This window comes from Lissotriton vulgaris, chromosome 12 (assembly GCF_964263255.1).
Source record: "Lissotriton vulgaris chromosome 12, aLisVul1.2, whole genome shotgun sequence".
Taxonomy (NCBI): Eukaryota; Metazoa; Chordata; class Amphibia; order Caudata; family Salamandridae; genus Lissotriton; species Lissotriton vulgaris.
Window position 1 is genome coordinate 493551788 of NC_141700.1, and position 20323 is coordinate 493572110.

At 46.3% G+C, this 20323-nt stretch overlaps 1 protein-coding gene across 1 annotated transcript in view; it reads left to right on the forward strand.

The window, feature by feature from the left end:
* ATP6V0D1 (ATPase H+ transporting V0 subunit d1) overlaps positions 1–20323 on the forward strand; it is a 368906-nt gene that overhangs the window by 149893 nt on the left and 198690 nt on the right. The window contains exon 4 of the mRNA XM_086945246.1: positions 8795–8874. Within this exon, the coding sequence (XP_086801372.1) occupies positions 8795–8874 (80 nt within the window). The remainder of the gene's footprint in view (positions 1–8794; positions 8875–20323) is intronic.

Below are 20323 nucleotides of genomic sequence, written 5' to 3' on the forward strand. Positions count from 1 at the left end.
TCCAGCTCTGGATATGCAGCATGGTCTTTTGGAATTCCTCGACGGAATCCGGGGAGTTGAGGGGGAATATCAGCTGCAAATCGTCAGCGTAGTTGAAAATGATTACTTTTCTATTTTTCAAGGAGTGCAGGAGCGGTTTAAGATAAAGATTAAAAAGTAGGGGGGACAGTGAGGAGCCCTGTGGGACACCGCAAGTGGTAGGTAGGGTGGGGGCTGTGAAGTTCTCCAGCTTTACTGCCTGATATCTGTCCGTCAGAAAGGATTTAACCCAAGAGAGGGCCGTGCCATTGAGGCCGGCTTGTTCGACACGGTGTAATAGAATGGTGTGGTCCACCGTGTCGAACGCGGCCGATAGGTCGAGTAGTACGAGGGCCTGGTGGATTCCGTTATCGGCATTGGTCCTTAGGGTGTTCTGCACAGCGAGGATCACCGCCTCGGTGGAATGTGCCTGGCGGAATCCAGCTTGGTTGGGTTCGAAATAGTCAGATATCTCAATGAAGTTGGATAAATGGCTGGTTACATAGACTTCCAGTAGTTTTGCGCAGTAGGGGAGGAGGGAGATGGGGCGATAGTTAGCGAGGTTGGAGGGGTTGGCACCTGGTTTTTTTATGAGGGACCAAGGTGGCGTCTCCCCCCTTAATACTCCTCAAGCTGGTTAGTGTAAAGGATGGGAGTCAGGGCAAAAGCTCTGACAAACACTGCTGGTCAGGTCAAAACATTCGGGCCTCTCGTAGATTGTTCTGTATCTTACTGTAGCATAGAGGTTCTCCAGTATTGAATCTTTCATTGATTAACATACTTGAATCTTCCCCATCGTCATGGTGGTAGTCCCTCAATAATTATAACAAGCAGTGCTATACATAGCATTAACAGTCAAGTGGTATTGTTAACCAATTCCCATTGGTTGAAGTTTGGATCTTTTAAAACAATCAGACTAGACCCTGAAGAACTCTTCCCCTGCAGGGGCCACCACACCTCCGATTTCTAACAGCATGCCGTGTGTGAGGGAGTCTCCCTGGGCTCTGCTCAGTCACATTTTGACCCTTGCCTTCTTCCAGAAGCGACACTTTTGAATCTTCATCTCTAAGGTACAATTGTACTATTAACTTCACTCCAGCATTGTGTCAGTGGGATCTAAGAAGAGGGTGTTCAGGGCTTATAAGTCTCTTGGAAAACCACAACTTTTTTCTGCGAATCCCCACAAGAAATATTTATACTGCTTATACCCACATCATAAGCCTAAGGATTGTAAACATTACAGAACCTTTTCTGCCAAGGCTTTCAAAGACAGAGAGGTCAGACTACTCCTCTGCCTCCAGGAGAAAAAGATCCTCTTGGACTCTGGATCTGATAATGAGGGACCTAATCATTCCTCAGAGGGGAGGAAACATAAAAAACGAGGGCTCTACCTCATGTGAGATAGCCCCTAAAAAAATTGAAATCTCTTCTGAAGGACTCCTGGTCTGAAAAATATGGCAAAAAGGAAGTAAGTCACCTTCCTCTCATAAAAACCTAATCTTTGTATTCTATACCTGTGATTCCTAGAAAGGACCAGTCATCGGAAAAATCTGCTCGTTGACTGACCTGTCGTTGACGCCTACTGTGTCGATGGGTGCATTATTGAAGACCAAGTCACTCTCCTTACCAGTGACTATGGTGGCATCTGTAATTCGGACGACGACACCTTCTTTGAAGGTCTTGACAACTACCAACTCGACGACGACCTAGTCAACAGGAACTTTTAAATCTCCAGCGTTGAAACCATCTTCACTTCCACAAAAAGCTCATATCAAACAGGCCCTTTTTTCGTTGCAGACGACCCCATCGACTTCCTTAAAACAACCAGCTTTTATTTCCACAGGGGGAATTCCTGCGGTCCTGTGTCCGGATCAGACCTCTCCGGGCAAAGTTTCGCCATTGCCTCCTATGCATCTCCTTAAAATGGAGTCTGGGGATGAACGTAATTTCACCCAGCTTACAGTTCCATACAGCTCAATTTGAATTGTATTTTATTTACTTTTTATGTAGCCTTTTGCCCTGATTTTAAAAATTGCCCACTTGCTTGCACTATAATTGGCAGCTCACCGCACTTTGCGGGCCCCTTGTACAGTCCCTGGCCGACATCTTGGAGGGTTAGAAGGACGACTGGCGGCGCCATTGTGGACCTCGGTCTAGTCGTCAGAAGGACTCTAGACCGGTATTTGAGGCGAGTGTGGGTCATGACCAGTCGCCTAGAACTGGCTGGTAATGTAAGCAAGCCTCAGAGCGTGCAGCGCTTAACTGTGTGTTCAGAGCGAGATTTGTCGCGCTATTTTTAATCTTCCCGTTTTTAGGTCTCGCCTTTTCCATTCCGCAGGAATGGAAAATGGAGAGAATTCAAGTGCTCAAAATACTCGTGAAACCAATGGTTTTTTGGTGTGGTTTTCTTCGAGTTCACGTGAATCACGTGACCAAACAAGCACGCGCATCAGCCTCCCTCCCTCCCTCCTAATTGCATTTTTTCACGGTCGCCACCACATCAAAGGGCTTCTCCCAGCGTGTGCTCTGCGGCTTCTCCTCCCCTAATTATTCATGGCTGGCCGGTGGCCGGCCGTACTTTCAGTTTCCCGGCCGCTCTTGTTCTGCTTGCCGCTTTATGATTTTAAACTTTATTGCATGACTATACAAAAGCACATAACAACGTGGCATGTTCGCTTCCACTTATCCGGTTTACACACATTATGTATCAGTATCCCTTTAAGTCCCAGGATACACGTTACGCTTGCTCCGTGTTAAAACCACACCCACTGACTATACATGGACGGCAGTGCGACCGCCGGTTGCTTTCCACAAATGTTGGGAGCTTTCAGAACATTTTATCGGTCAGCACATCGCGTGGACCGTTATATTTACCAGTCACTTTAGCATTATTAGCATGTTTTGTGCACGGCGTCTCTTTCACATTACATCGTCACCCTGTTATTTGAGTCTCGTCGAGTTTTTTGTAATATGCATGTTATCGACGCGGTCAATTTCACTATCACGAACGTTTATCTTTTCCTTCTTTAGCACAGACATCGTAAACTCGTGCACATTGTTGTTTTGGATCTCTCAGCACTACTCTGTTTATACATTTAAAAAAAAACAGTATTTATTTGTTATTTTTTGGTTACTTTATCCACACGCATATTCATATCGCCCGAGTCTCTACACACTCGATACGTTGGAGGTCCTTTAGACATGGTGATGGCCATTTACAGTGATTTTCTCCTAGAGTTAAGATCTTTTCATTTGATTTGCCTCATAGATATTCCCCTGATGCTGAAATGCATTGGGAATCGATGTTTACATCATTGTTATTGATTATGCATATCACAGTACCAGAAATTGAGTACATGGAGCAAAGAGTCAAGAATTATTGATATCTTTACATGGATTTATGTTCTACAATAAAAGAAATACATTTTTCAACTTTCACATTTGGGAACTTGTTTGAGTGAATTTGGCTGTGATCCACAGCATCGAAAATCCAGTGCCCAGGAAGACACTTATACGTCTGTATAGGTGCTACTTGTTAATTGTACAACCTTATCAGTGAGGCAGCATGTTATAGATAAATTAACTCATAAACCCTGAGGAAATATTTGTTTACCACCCTGCAGCTGCAGAGTCTGAATCCAGAAATTAAACACCCAAACCCATCCCCAAAAATGGCATACATTAGAAGCAGACTGGGCATCCTTCTGGACAGAACCGTTGTTTACAGCGCGTAACATAAGTAAAGGCAAGGAAGTGAGTCTGGGGCAGTGCGTGTTCTGGGCCACGGGGTCGGAACGGGCCCTGGTCCGGGGAGCGGCTTACAACGGTGGTTGCTGCCGGAGTCAGTGGGAGTGGCGCAGTTGGCGGTGGTAGGGCCCCTGGGGACTCCCCCTTGAGGTGGTCACTTGGCAGCCTCCTCTCCTGTGCAGATCAGGATGCTGGGTCTTGACATTTGACAATTGGGGGGTTTGAGATGATGACCTTGTATACGTCTAATTGAGGTGCCTAGGTGCTGTGTTATTCAGGCTGGGGGTCTAATCCAGCCCAGTTGGGGGAGGGCGCGACGGCCTAGTTCCATGGGCTGCTGCATGGGGATCCATTGGGAGGGGTGGTTCCGGGTCTCCCGTTGGGGACTTGGCCTACATCCAACCGCAACACGTGCTTCCATGTTGGGAGGTGCAGGGTGGGGGGTGGGGAGGGTCTGGGAGTTGGGAGTTTTTTGGGGAAGGTTTGTTGGCGTTCTTGCTGCTGCTTGCTGATTGCTATGTACGACAGTCTGTTTGAAGGAGGTGAGGGGACAATTCTTGCTGTTTTGTTCATATGGCTAATGCTGGAGTGGGTGGGCGGCTAGGTCCGGGTACCATGAAAATCTTGAGCTGGAATGTGCGCGGGCTGCTGGATAAGGTGAAGAGGGGTGCTGTCTTTCAATATGCTAAGCGGGCGGGGGCAGACGTCCTATTCCTACAGGAGACTCATCGGCTGGGGACACATGCTCTGTGCCTCCAGCGCGCTGGCTATATACATGCATTCCACTCTGGGTTCACTAGGGGCTCCAGGGGAGTAGCGGTCCTTGTTCACCGTAGGCTACCTTTTATTCTCAGGCGCACGTGGGTGGACACACAGGGCAGGTATGTGTTGGTTCAGGGAGAGGTTAGGGGGGACACCGTACTCCTAGGCAGCGTATTTGCCCCACCTCCGTTGCAGTGGCCCCTGGTAGAAAAGCTCATGTCCCTCTGGGATGAATTACCGAAGGCCATGTCTATCATGGGGGGGACTGGAATGATGTGATGGACAGGTGCACAGATAGATGGCGGGCTGCCGCTGCGATCCATGGCGCGGGGGGGGGGGGAGACAGGGGTGCTGCCACCAAGCTGCGGGCGCTAGCGACCGGATTGGATTGGGTAGACACCTGGCGACACAAGCATGGGTCCCACAGAGACTTCACGTACTTTTCCACAGCACGCAACTCCTTTTCCCGGCTCGATTATATATTTGTGCCCCGCGCCTTGATCCATAGGGTACTATCAGTAGAAATCTTGCCCATGGTGTTGTCCGATCACTCTCCTCTACTCCTTACATTTGATACTGGGGGTGCCAGACAGCCGATCCGGTGGCGCATGTTGGCCTGGCACTTAACGCAAACACCTTATCATACGCATTTAACCGCTGAGCTTGACCATTTCCTCACGACTAACGTAGGTACGGTGGAATCGCCGACGACGTTATGGGAGGCCATGAAACCCACGATTTGGGGCATAGACATATCATGGTGTGCGGCGGCTCGTCGTGAGAAGCGCAGGGACATAGTGCGTCGGGAGGCGGAATTAGTGGAGTTGGAGCATAGGAGCCGGAGTGAGGGCGGCGGACCCGTTAGGCGGCAACTGGCACTGGCCCAGCAGCAATACACGTCGGTGCTACTGGATGAGGCACGACCGGCCTGGCTGGCTACGCGCAGTCGAGTGTACCAATGGGGGGACAAGTCTAGCAAGATGCTGCACCGGTAATGCCAAGGTATGATGCATGCCCAGCCGCTGCCCCAAATTGTAGGCCTCGGGAACACGTCTCTTCATGACCCAGTGGTGATAGCCGAAAGCTTTGCGACGTATTTCGAGGGCCAATATGCGCCTGCGGAGTGCCTGGAGGCGGAAGTAGTACAGCGCTTCATTGATGACCTGCCCCCAAGTACTGTCACGGACGAGGTGCGTGACCTCCTGGACCGCCCTCTGACCGGGGACGAGCTCGCTGCAGCCCTGGGCGAATTAAACTCGGGCAAGGCGCCCGGTCCCAATGGGTTTCCGAGTGAATACTATTGGTGCTTCGCGACGCAGTTGAGTCCTCACTTCCGTCTGGTGGTTGAGGAGGCATACGAACATTGGATACTCCCCCCGGCCCTTCACACGCTCCTATACTCAGTGCAGCTCCGGAAATCCCTTCCGTCGGTCACGCAGGTAGTATTTCTGGTCTGGAGGCAGGCCCTACACCGCATGGGCTGGTGGGGCGTGCTGACTCGGGAAACCCTGCTGTGGCGTAATGGTAGGTTTCCCCAGATGGATACTCTGATGGGATTTGGAGGCTGGGATGCGATTGGCATCTCGACTCTGGGGGATGTTATGTCCGACAGCGTCCTCAAGTCGTTTGACACCCTGCGGCAAGAATTTGCGATGCCCCGTACCCAGTTTTATAAATACCTCCAGTTTCGTCACGCGCTACTGCCCTATATAGCTGGGGTGGACCACATCCCTGACTTCAGTCCGTTGGAAGCCAAACTATTCATGGGGGAATTGCCAGATAAGGTGTCCCGCATCTATCAAACTCTTGTACGGCACTGCTCCTCTGACCTGCAGCGGCTTAAAACCGCGTGGGAGTGGGATGTTGGGGACTTAGACGAGGAAGATTGGGTGGAGGCCCTAGAGAGTCCCAGGGGGGCGGCTATCTCCGTGCGCCTGCGCCTTATTCAGTTTCGGTACCTCCACCGCACGTACTACACTAGGCGACGCTTATGGAGGGCGGGCATGATAGTGTCTCCAGACTGTCTACGATGTGGGAGCACAGAGGGCACATTATTTCCCACGGGTTGGGACTGTGGGGCGCTGCAGCGATTCTAGAATGGGGTCTTCCGCTGTTTGGGGGAGGTCCTGGCTTGGGAACTTCAGAGGGACCCTCGATTGGCATTGCTCCATCTTCTGGCTGGAATAGGGGGCAACAGGTACAAACGCCACTTATTATTGCTGGGGCTGACGCTGGTGAAACGAGACATTGCACAAGCGTGGAAGGCATCGAAAGCTCCGGCGTTGGCGGCCTGGAAAAATGGACTAGACTTCTGCATGGGGCTTGAGTTGCCCATTTTTATGGCCAGGGGTTGCCCTCGGAAGCATTTTAAGATTTGGAAACGGTGGGCGGACTATCAGGACCTGGAGCTGGACCCACCACCGGAAGATGCTGCCTCACTGCCCTCCATTTGAACTGTCTGGTAGGATGGTTGGACTGTGTTTAATGTACATGGCTGATACGGTCTGTGTTTTACATTCTGTGTGGGTTGAGCAAGCTGCAGCACTTAGGGGGGTGGGTAGGGCGGGTGGGGGGGAAAGTTGTTCCTTTACAGTTTAAGTATTCACGTATGTAAACTACTGAAGTAGACAATGCTACTATGATTCTGGCATTGGCTTCTGGCTTGCAGAGCAGTGCATATGTTTTCCTGTGCCTTCAGTCAATAAAATCTGTTTTTTTAAAAAAAAATCTATTAGTTAAATTTGTTAAGGAGTGACCAGGGAGTATTTTTACCAAACTATGAATTCTGAGGCCCACACTGAGGCTCATGCTGCTATGATTCTTCTTTACTACCTGTAGCAAGCATGCAAGTACATGGTGCCACATTGTTGCCCTAGGAAAAGTTAACGCTTGTGTGAATTAAAATCTTTCCCAGATCCTAGTCCACATACAAATTCTCCAACTGCCCCAAGGTAACGGTGCATCATTTCAAGTATGATTCGGGAATAGTAATCATTTCATGACATTTCCAGGTTCCTTTCAAGATGATCGGGGTATCGGTGCTACACTGAGGCTATGTTTATATTCGTTTTTGAACAGCAAGCATGTTGCTCTATGAATGACCCTTGTTTTTCAGACTTCTGTTACATAACAGCATGCTGCTCTTCTTCCTACAAACTCATTACTACAACCAAGAATATTCGGTTGTCTAATATTGATCGGTGAACAACTATTGGCAAATCACAATTAATTGTAAAAGTTTCCCAACCATCCCATGAGAGCAGAGGTGCATTCCTGGTGCATAATTAAAAAACCAATCAACGAGTTTAAAATAAAAGTTCAATTTCTAACCATACAAATGTGACAAAAGATAGAAATTTGATATTCAAAATGACATGGAACGTCATGGTTCTATGAAATGCGTGACATGTCCATGCCCTCTTTAGACGGTTCCAGGAGAATTTTAGATGCCTTGCTCAAAATGTATGTTCTCTTTATTTGTTCAAGTGTTAGTTACATTGTGCCTCTTACTCAGCTTAGACCTGCACTTTATTATATACCTTTAGGCTGTTTGGGATTGTCTCCCTCTTCTGGGGACATATAGAGAACATTGTATACTAATCTGCATATTGCAGAAGGTGACAACTTGAACAAATAATAATCAACCCCAGAATTAAATGATTTGCAACATGCACACACAAAGTACAACAAGAACCATTCTAGATAACAACATAAAGGCTAACTACTAAAACACAGACAATGGTCCGATCGAGAACAACTCATTAAAAAAATATAGGACACCTACATGCACTGACTGCTTCTCTGCCAGTTGTTCCAATCACAAACCACGTGGTAATGGGCAGCTGTCGCTCTTGTGGAGTGAAGAACCGTTTTTTAAAATTGTGAACTCTGACATAGCAGGGTTACACAGTTACAAACGAAACAGCCCTCTAGCAGTTACAGTGCAGTCTTTGATATGCTACACGTTAAAAAAGATTTAACAGGTCAAACACTACAATATGCTATAAGCTATACACTGCTCATGAAGAAAGCCAAGAACTGTTGCATAACCATTAGCTCTGGACAGCTGTGAGTGCTTTGAAGCCGTACCAACGCTAGGAGTGTGTTACACAAATTTGGATAGCTTAATAATGCAAGTTTATATGAACATGTATAATCCTAGTCTCCTAATTTATTTTTACAGATGTAACATTTTGCTAGCATAATTTTCCATCAGTTTATTTGCGCTCCTGTTCCCCTTAACATGTCTGCCCTATTTTATTTCCAGCTGCATTTTTCCAGGACTGTATATCCGAGCAGGACCTTGATGAAATGAATATTGAAATCATTCGGAACACACTGTATAAGGTAAACTAATCCTGCTGCATTTATGTTATGCAATGTTCGCATTTTTAAAACGAGGACTCGAAAATAACTCTTGTCACTTTTCCGGAAGGTTGCATTTTAATTTGTGGTCTTTTAAATGGACTGATGTCCTGACCTTAGTGGCCAGTTGAGGTTTTCCAGAGATCATTTTTTTTGCCCGTTTCCGAACAGAATGATCATTCTTTATCCTCTTTTTCGAACCGTACTGCTCACGCCCTTCAATTATCTTCATTCGAAACTCCAGTGAACTCAAAAAGCCCGCTATCATTGCTAAAGCTATCCATCTGGAAGTTGAGCAGTTCATCTGCTTTCATATTCGAAAGGCTTAGTTGTCTGCCACACCATGTGAATGTGGTGGTTGTTCCAAAGTGTGCAGTGAAGCTTTCATACAGTTCTGTTCTTAAACCGCGGAGTGACACTAATTAATGTTTGCTTACAGATTACCACATTGATACAAGAACCTGTGTCCTAGGTTAGAGTCCTTTTCTGTAAATCTAGCTTTGAGGGATGTCTGCGAAAAACAAGTAGAGTTATCCATGGAGCAAACTGAGCAGTGTGCATAAAATGCATTCCAAGTATTTAGTGCACATTCTCCCCTCTGTTGCTACCAGCGTCATCTCCTTTTAATTCCAGGGGTCCGCTAAAGCAATAGAATGAGCACCTTCACTTTTTGTCTTAGCTGATTTTATTTGAAAGTAGGTGCTTATATTAGTGCCCTTAAAGGATTTTCCTTATTTGTTTTTTCCCTATTTTTGGTGGCCTGCTTCTCATGCCTGGGGCAGTGGACTGGTGACTCTTCCTTTGCCCATCCTAAAGGGTACTGCATGTTTGGGCATGCAGATGCTGTGCCACCAGTGTATCATTTGTGTTTTGCACCCACCCATGTTAAGTCTGAGTGTGGCATGGCAATAGCCTGTCTGGTTGAACTTTTGACCCTTCAGTGGTCATGCCATGCAAGATTGTCCTCTCTCCTTTAACTACATGCCCTTATTCTTTTCCCTGACCTTTTTGATTTTCCAATTTTTTCCTCCTCTCTACCTTTGCTTACTCTTTGTGTATACGTTGCCTATTCCTATTGGTGTTTGTTGCTTGATAATGTGCTGCCGCCTTATTTATGACTGAATTGTGGGGCATTGTCTTGAAGTTTAGGTTGTTACATAGATATGACTTTGGAACTCATTAGGTTTCGACATTGCCATTGCTTTCCCCTTTGATGTGAACATTTGCCATGTAACCTTTATAGCATTTTAATTGCATTTGTATAGATCTTCTGACCCTCGAAAAGCATGTTCATGCTATTTTATTTTGAATCCTTTACGATATGTAAATTACATAGAGGGATTCTCCTGGGCGAAAGCAATTTCTGAATTCTGCCTATGACGACATGAGGGTAATTATGTCTGGGCTTCCTCTTATCCTAAATGTGGGAAGATGTAATACAGAGTTTGCATAGGATAGAAAACACTTTTTGTGACTTCATTTATGTGTAGAACTAGGGTTAGTTTGGTGTCCATGATCACTCTGAGATTCCGTAACTTCGTTTGATGCCACTGATGGGCATGAATGACTCACTGAAGAGGAGGTGATATCATTGATGTGAATACTTTAACTTTCTTTGAGGTAGGGGGACATGTTGTTTAAGTTACTTCTTCATACACTGAAGATTTGTAGCCTTAGTACTGGAGTCAAATGGTGAATGGTATCAAAAGCCACTGGTGGGTCTAAGATTGGTCCAAGAGCATTAATACTGCCCACACCCTTATTGTCCACTGTCAATTTCAGATCACTGAAGTGGATATATAAGCAGTTGTCAGTCTTCCTGGGTAGAACTCAGAATGCTGACCCAAGTGCAGATAGTTCTCTTAAACTAAGTTTGACTTATACTCCGTAGGACATTTTTAAAGGCTCGCTCTGGGGCAGTGGTCTGATGGATAGCCAGATGTTATGCTTACCTTGAATAGCTCAGTGAATTGACTGTCCAATGCTTGTTTAAATAAGATTAGTCACTGTTGTCTGTTGCATCTTTTCATTTGCTCCTGTTCTTAGTAGGCTGCGTGTTGATTATTTTGTTTGAGGTTAGAGAAGGCATCTCAAAGTTCATGACTGTAGTATCTCTTTGGCAGTGCATTCTGGATTGCAGAAGTCGGTGAGGATCTTATGTAGATCTTTTCAAGGACATTTTATATTTGCAGTGTGGGTGAGGTATAACCGAGTCTACTTGCGTTTTTTATATTTTACAGAACAACTTTGTTGCTTTCATTAGCAGCATGAGCGTTTCCTGGATATTCATGTATGTTTTTCCTCTGTCTGAATAGGTCTGTCACTTCATATCTCAAATATCACATACTGTGGGGTCATGAGTATTGAAACGACCAGAGTGTTGCAACTTCTCTGTAGACTGTGTCTTTCAGTAGGCCTAGATTGTGATGATTTATTTATTTATTTATTTTATTTTCAAAGTTTTATATAGCGCGAACAAGATCTTCGCAGATATCAGAGCGCTTTACATAGAGGGTACATGAAGGAACATAGTCAAAACAAATAGATCAATAAATCACACAGTACAAATATGTGGCTGCAAAGCCAATCATGTGCGTAATAAGACAACTCATACAAATAAGTAGAGGGGTCAAACATGTGATACAGATCGGTGCAGGGTGTTAACAGAGTTCAAGATAATAGTTCATGTGCGTAATAAGACAACTCATACAAATAAGTAAAGGGGTCAAACATGTGATACAGATCGGTGCAGGGTGTTAACAGAGTTCGAGATAATAGTTCAAGTGTATTTAGCCATGAGGATAGCTTTTACTTCTCTTTTAAAGAGTGTAAAGGAAGATATACGCCTGGTTTCGGGAGGGAGTGAGTTCCAAATCCTAGGCGCCATTCCTGAGAAGGAGCGCTTGTATGTTTTTTCCTTCCGGAATCTTCGAGGTTTCAGCAGAAGATTGTTTGAACCTCTCGTGTTTCTAATTCCCCCAGAGATTGTCAATTTCTGAGCGAGGTAGCCGGGTGAGTTTAGGTGTACCGCCTTGTGTGTCATGTAGGCGATTTTCAGATGTATTCTGGCTTCAAAAGGCAGCCAATTCAGGGATTTCAAGTCAGGGGTAATGTGGGAGTGCTTTTTTGACCCAGTGATGAGTCTCGCTGCAGCATTTTGGGAAGCTCTTAGTGGTGCGGTTGTAGTTAGGGGGAGTCCGCAGAGGGCGGTGCTGCCGTATTTAATTCGTGGGATGACTAGTGCTTGTACTGCGGTTTGGAAGTCTTTGGCTGGGAGGTAGGGTTTAAGTTTCCTCAGAATATTGATCTGGAAGTTCGCTCCCTTTGTTGCCTTGCTGATATGTTGCTGCATGTTGAGATTGGTGTCAAGTGTTATGCCTAAGGATTTTGCTGAGTCCACGATGGTGGGTTGGACATTGAGTGCGGTTAGGTTTTAAGCCAGATTTGAGTGGTGGATATCTTCGCTGGAGGTGAGATCAGAAGGAACTCTGTTTTCAGGGCATTGAGTTTGAGGTGATTATCTGCAAGCCAGGATTGGGTGCATCTGATGAGTTCAGGAGCAGGATGTCATTGGGGGATTGTAATTTGAGGTAAAGTTGGGTGTCATCGGCGTACATGTGAAAGTGTACATTGGATGCTTGTAGCAGGGTGGTGAGAGGTTCCATGACTAGGTTGAACAAGGTTGGGGATAGAGAGGATCCTTGGGGGACGCCTAGCGTTACAGGTATTGGCGAGGACATCACGTTCTTGCTCTTGAATTTCTGCGACCTGTTGTGAAGAAAGGAAGTGAACCATTTGAGAACAGTTCCAGATAAACCCATTCTTATGTAATCCTCCATGCCACATTTGTGGTATTCTCCTCTAGGGATTAAACCCATTTTATGTAAGCAGTCTCCAACTGCAACACCTTGATCATCAACCTGAAAAAATACAAAACCGTCTCTTTCAGAAGGCCACAGTGGTGCTTATATCAGTGGTACTTGGGTGCCAACAAAGTGTAATATGTGCAGGAATCCCTGGGAATCCTCCTGGACAGCAATGGGACTTTTAAGCCACACTTGGATCAGATACAGCAGAAATCTCTCTCACTTACATCTGCATTTAAACGCATCAAAGCAGCCACAGGTTCCTTGACCTAATTACCCATGCTAAAGATAATCCAGGCTTAACTGATCCCCATCATTGTATATGGTAGTGAAATCCTAAGAAGGAGGAATAGGGCCTACCTGAAGAAAGTTCTCACTAGGCTCTTCAAATTTGCTGTTTTCTCTATCAGTTTATACATCAGCTGCCCAGTTAAGCCTTGAGTTTGGACTAGTTAGACAATCAATGGTGTGGAAGGGTACATTTATCAAGCTCTGCATTAACTTAAGGCAGCAACTGTAGGCACGCTCAGCTCCCTCCTTTGGGTAGAAATGAACGGGAGGACCCACTACTTAACCAGCTCTATTTAGATAGTTCCTTAGCATTGCTAGGTCTTACAGACCAATGGGAATCCTTTAGCTCTTACCACCAAACTAAAGTGGCAGTTAACAAAAGCGTCAAGGCACGGTCACTTCTAGCAGACAAAGAGGTATTTGACAAGTCACCATGCCTGGTTTCACTGTCATTCTACAATGAGTTAGCACCCCAGTTATACTTGGGTATTGGTATTAAACCTCAACTTAAAACTGCTTTCATGAAATTACGTATGGAATACTTAACGTTCGATCTTCATCTCCACCCATTGAAGCATATAAACATGACAGGCACATGACCGCTTTGTGGACTAGCCCCTTAGACATGGGTTCACCAGATATGCATTTGCAAAGGTAATGTGGAAGATCAGAAAACAATCCTTCAGCTCATTTGGAACCAGAAAGGGCTTTGTCGATGCAGGCCTGCAACTGTAGCCGGTTTCAACAGGAAGGACATTCAACTCAGCTGCAGGCTTGTGAAATACCTGGACAAACTTGAGCATAAGATCTCAAACCCCTCCAGGCAACATTTAATGCCAGGCCAGGCAGCCCTGCCCTGTTACCTACGACCTAGGCGTGTCCGTTAACATCAGGTGATATGAACGGCACAATGGAACTACAGCCGGGTCTCGCTGAGAGGTCATGCAGCCAAGTAGGCAAGCACTTGAGCACTTTCCCATTGATCTCTCGTTCTCATCTGATATTCCTTCATGACAATGTCTTTACTACAACCTGACAAAAAGAGTTAATCCTTTCTTGCATATTCCTTAAGGAAATAAAAAACCCTTGCACAGCCATGCCTACGGCGAAGCACTGTCTCTTCAATATACTTTGCACAGTCAAGCTCTAGTTTTATTTGCTATTAAAAACATGCTGCATTTTGAATAGCATTTTATGACTTTTTTCTTTCTTTTTATGTTAACAATTGTGAAGTTATGTATTTAAATCCCAGTAGTTCTGTATGTTCTAAATTTCATCATTGTTTTTATTGATTAAAGGTGCAACAATTTTAATTAACTAGGCACTTTAGAAATAAACTTGGTATTAAACTTGTTAAACTATAGAGTAATTTACACTGTATGAGTTATCATATTGCTGTATTGTCACAGCCCTTGTTTGTCAGTGCTTCATCTCCATCCACATTCTTAAGTACCCCAAGTTCCGTCTCCAGTTGATTCCTAAACCCAAATAAAGAATCAGTTGCGTTTAGTAATTGTTCTGTATATCCCCAATACTGCTTCTTACTCAGCTCCACTTTGAGGACCATGTAGCTGGCAATCCCATTGCCTTTTTGAGCTGGAAGTGCTTAATGTGTTCCTAGGCAGTAGTTCAAACTCTTCCTGCATTTAGGTGCATGTTTTGAAACCCTCCATTCCCATTATATCTCCCAGAGCAGGAGATCCCTAAAATGTTTTAGTCCCGGAACCCCAGCAATCTTTCAAGATCTCCTAACAGTTGCTCAGCCAAACCTGTTTGTTCTTGTCAAAAAAAAGAATTCCTTGCCACCCCACCCAGAACACCAACCCACAGAAGCCATCACAGCTCACCTTACCCTGCCACAGTCCACCTTAGCTCCCATTCACAGCCCACCTTAGCTCCTATTCACAGCCCCACACCCTCCTCCCAACCTGCTGCCCAACCCCCACCCTGCCAACCGACATCCCAACCCCTACCCTGCCAACCTACATCCCAACCCCCACCCTCCCAACCTACATCCCAACTCCCAACCTACATCCCAACCCCCTCACTCCCAACCCATAGCCTTATCACCCACCCAACCCACAGCACCCCCTCACACACACAGCCTAGATAACACAGCCTGTTGCTGCTGAGGCCATTCTGCAGGACTTGATCATCACTCTCATAGCCTTTGTTAACTATCCCGACGTTCCACTTTTGCATAGATAGTGTATATCTTCCAACCCATGGCTAGTCCATCCAGTTCAAATGATGGCTCTTCGGCTGCAGCACAGGCCCAGTCATTGACCACTGATTCTCAATAATAATTTTGCATGTTAGGAAAGGTAGGATATCCTGCAACCAGTTTTGCACAGGACCTTCAGCACCGTGTGCTGTGTTCCACCGTCCCAGAGAGTTCAAGGTTTATCTTACAGACCCTTAAAAAGGTATATAAAAATTAATATTTTGCAGCATGTTGAGAATTGTGAAAGTGAAAGAATTTTGAAGAGTTTAGCTTTCCCCAACAGAGCAGGACAATTTATGCTAGTTTTTAACTTCAACGCTGAGTTTGTTGAGGAACAGACTAACATTCAGTTTATAATATTCAGTTTTACTCTTATCGATCTGTTACCCCAAGTACCAAAATTAATCTTTTCTCAATCTTAGATAAGCCAGACTGCGACATCAAAGTTACAACAGTGGATTTGTAGGAGTTCATCGGTATCCTGAGTAGTCTCCAAATTGCAGTAACATGGTCAATAGCCTGGGCTTGGATTTCCGGGAATTTTCAACATATAGGTGGATATCGGCTGCATAAAGCGATATGTTTTCATCCTTCTTACCCCATCGAAAGCCTTCAATACCTAGTGTCAAGTCCAACCCAGCTAGTTAGGGACCATCACTAGGGAGAAGCCCAATGGAGACAGGGGCACATGCCTAGTTTCCCTTTGTTGAAAGCTGTGTGTTATTACTCCATTCAGCCTAATCGCTGATGAACTTCAGTCCAAATTCTAACATTTTGAGCACTAACCAAAGGAAGTCCCACCCTCTAGAATCAAAATTCCTTCTTGGCATTGAGCCATAGTACTGCTAGGGATTCAGCCATGTTTTTTCTAGACTTTTCAACCAGCTTGTGGAGGATAAGCCTGGTCAAGCTCGTAGCATAATGCTTGACTGATCAAGTTGGGTTAAGGGGATGCCACCGCATGAAGCCTGGTGGGTCGCACTTTGACAAGGAGTTATGTCCGTATATTTAAGAGCAATAATAGATGACACTAGGAGCATTTACCTGTGCGTGTGTATATGACTTTTAATAGAGCATGTCACTGGTTGTCCGGGAGTTTTCTACCTGTTTTATTAGATGTGTATCTATTTGCATTTTGGTATTCCTCACTGACAGGCCGGGTGCCTCAGACATTCCCATCTCACAAAGCCTTCTTCGAGCTTATAAACTTTCTCCATTTCCTTCTTGTTGTTACAGCAGATCTGTTCTTGTGCATCCCCCCCCCCTCCCATGAGGGTCCCTTCTGACTGCATCAGTTATTAATTTTCTTTTTAAAAGACTTTTATGACTTCACTGTTTCGCTTCTGTCTCCTTATCTTCTGTTGTAACCAGATATTCTGGTGTTATTCCTTCCAACAGCCAGCCTCATTTGTAGTGCTTAGTATGTGGATATACCCCTTGGGTGGTAGTTCAACCCATCCACTCAGGACATTTTTGCTCCTCAGACTGGTAGTCCAGTCCAGAGAAAAAGCAGTGCACCCCCACAAAGTTGAAGCACCTTCTTTCTCACCCGTATTATGCGAGTCACAAACTAATCAGTCGCAGGTTTGGAGTAGGCATCCAGCCATGTTGGGACACCAGCCCCCCACACCCACATTTTATCCTGTCTAGTGCTAATATACATCATGCTATTGAAGAGTCCCTCTCTCACACACTTAGTCTGAGGCTTCAAGCAACAATGAACCCATCGGGTTGGTCAGGTAAGAAACACAAAAAGTCAAATCGTGCTTCAACTTCTCCCCATCCGTTGGCTTATGTAATGGAAGAGTCTTGATGCACTAGGCCTTGTTATGCAGAACGTGTGCCTAGGTTGGTTCTGTGCTTCCCTGCCTTTCCAGGAATCTGAGCGCCCCCCTCCCAGCTTAAAGAATTCTGTGATGCCATGTGCCTTATATTTTTGCGACCTTACCCTCCCGGTGTGCCTTCGAGCCCCGGAGATGCAGAGGGGGCTCCATCGGTATCCACAATGGCGGCTCGGGCGCAGGTGCCCCCAGTGAATCCTTGATTGATCTGGACCAGCGCTGGGTGTGACACTGTAACCTTCCCTGGCACTGCCCCCCCATGCTGATTCTCCCGGCGGCACCAGCTCCATTCTTAACCTTGACAACCCGGAGCCGGATCGGCATCTACCAACGCAGATTCTGGCACCAACGGCACCCTTGGATTAGTGGTTCCTTAGCCTTATTTTGAAGGGCTTAGATCCCTTCCAAGCACTTCAAAAATACTAGGAGGGGTTGCTTCACCCTTTACAAGACCAGCCTGAGCACAAAATTGACTGGTATGAGCAATTGGGTGAGGCCAGTGGGCTGAATACTTCTTCAGATTCTGGCCTGCTTTCTCCTCCTACTATGGCTACAGAGGAGGAAGCTTCATATGCTATGGTAGTGAGAAAGGCAGCTCATGTCCTGGACCTACAGCTCCCTTTGGTGGAAGTCAAGACAAACATCTTGACAGAGGTCCTGCAGCCGGGTGTCTCCTCCACGGAACACCTCCAGCCTTTCAATGTGGCCTTGACTAATGTCATTCTGGGAAACTGGTCCAAACCTAGCACAGGGGCTCCTGTGAGTAGGGCAATCGTCCAACACCATTGCCCTGCACCAGGCGACCCAAAATTCCTAACCAACCACCCTACCTCCAAGAGCTTGGTGGTCCAAGCCTCTACCTCTCAAGTCATGTTCCCTTCCGCACCCCCGGACAGGGAATCCAAGAGGCTGAACAGTTAGGGCAGGACATTTTCTTCTGCCTGCTTTGCATTGCAGTCAGAGTACACTGCATGCCTGTTGGGCCTTTATGCCCACTCGTTGTGGGAGGTTGCAAAGTGCTGCCACAGGTCCCAGAGCAGGACTGGCCTATTCTCTCCCAAGCAGCCTCAAACAGGAGATGTAGGAACGTTCCCCTTTTTGCATGGCTACTTCACCTTTTTGACTGATTTCTGTTGCACTTTGAATGGGTTCCGGGTCACTGCTAATCAGGTTCTCAGTGCCTGTGTTCTTTCCCAAATACCGTACCTTTGTATCCACAATTTGCATACCTCTGGCCCACATATACGTCCCTTGTAAGTGGTACCAAGGGCCTTGTAGCAGGCCTCACAGTCCTAAGGCAGGGTTCACTATACCACAGGTGAGGGCATAGCTGCACAAGCAATGTACCGCTTTAGTGTCCATTTTTAGACATTGTAAGTGCAGTAAAGCCATATTGAGTACATGGGCTGGGAGGTTGTCATTACGAACTCCACAGCTCCATGATGTCTTTACTGAATGTTAAGAAGTTTGGTATCAAACTTCTCAGCATAATAAACCCACACTGATGCCAGTGCTGGATTTATTACAAAATGCACTCAGAGGGCATCTTAGAGATGCTTCCTGAAAAGCAACCAGATCCCTAGTATACAGCTGACTGGTCTAAACCAGCCTGCCACACTCCAACTTGTTTCTGACCCCCTGAGGTGGGGGTTCTTGTGCTCTCGTGGGTCAGGAACAAAGCCTCCTTGCAGTGGAGGTACTTCTGACCTACCCCCAAGCAGGAACAGCATTTAGGGCGGTGAGCCTCAAAGGCCTTTCCAGTTAGTGGAGATGCTCACCACCCCCTGACCAAGCCCCACTTTTGGCGGCAGGGTTGGTGGGAACATTAGTAGGCAAGAGAGGTGTGCACCCTCTCAGCCAGGACCATCCCTAAGGTGTCCCGAGCTGAAGTGACCCCCTACGTAGAAAATCCTCCATGTTAGATGGAAGGATTTTAGCCAATAGGATTCGGGGATGCCCCCTTCCCAAAGGGATGGGACAGGCAAAGAGTATAGTCACTCTGAAGGTAAGTAGCCCATTGGCTACTACCTGCCAGTGCCTGTAGTGCCCCTCAATTCAGTATTTAGGGGCACCCCTGAACCTTGATCCTCAGATTTTTGTGACCTAAGAAGGAGGAAGAAGACGCCGAGCAGCAAAGTCTGAAGAGGACTACTGACTTGGCCCCAGCCCTAACAGCCTGTTTCTTGCTTAAAAGACACTGCAAGAAGACAACACCTGCCCTGCAGCCAGCGACTTCTAGAAACCAGAGGAAGATTGCCTTCACTTCAACAAAGATCATATCTCCCAAGTACAGCAGCTCTGTCCACAAGAAACCAACTCCAAGGCTTCCGGGTTTAACTGGAACCGCGACTCCTGCCTACTCTGCACCCCACGCCCACAGCCTGAGTCTGAGTGGCCCACATGTTCAGTGACTTGTCTAAAGCGATCCTGACCTCGAAACCATCAGTGACTGACCTCTCCTGGAATACACAAAGATGTCTACAGTCTCATTTTGAAGGGCTCCCCTGACCGTGACTGGCCCTGGTAAAGAAGTTATGGCATCTAAAGGCACCCCTGCATCCTCAGCCCCCAACTTTGGGTTGCGCAGCCAAATGTGCCCAGGCATCCACCATCACCTCTACTTACCTGCCCAGCTGTTGGTCACCTTCGTCCAGCCTCCTGGTCTGAGCCTTCAGCCTCTTTGTGCGACTGAGATTGCCCATCCACTTGCATTGGTGGCCTTATGCTGATTTGCACCCAGCCACCCCCAATGCCACTGGTGGTGTAAGTTTGGTGCTGCCTTGTAGCCCCTCCAGGGGCTTGCTTAAACCCCCAAGGCCTGTGCCTCAAACTGTGGGTATCTACCTGCAACCAGCACCTCTTGAGGTGCCCCCAGTCTCCATTGACTAACATTGGGCTCAGTGACCTTTGCACCTGGCTGCTCCAGAGCTGCTGGTGGTACAGTATATCTACATTGATTTAGGCCTTGTCCAGTGTTGGTCTAAAATCCCGAAGACTGGATGTTTAAGTCAGATAACTTACCTGTAAATGTCCATAACAGTTTACCTCCCATAGGATTGCATTGTATTTCTTGATATTTGCAATAAGTGTCTATCTTTTACATTGCTAAGTTACTGCTCCTGTTGATTGACACCGCAAAGTATTTTCAGTATCACTGTAAGGTATTCTAATTGCCTTTTTAAATACATTCCTACTGTACCTGAAAAGTA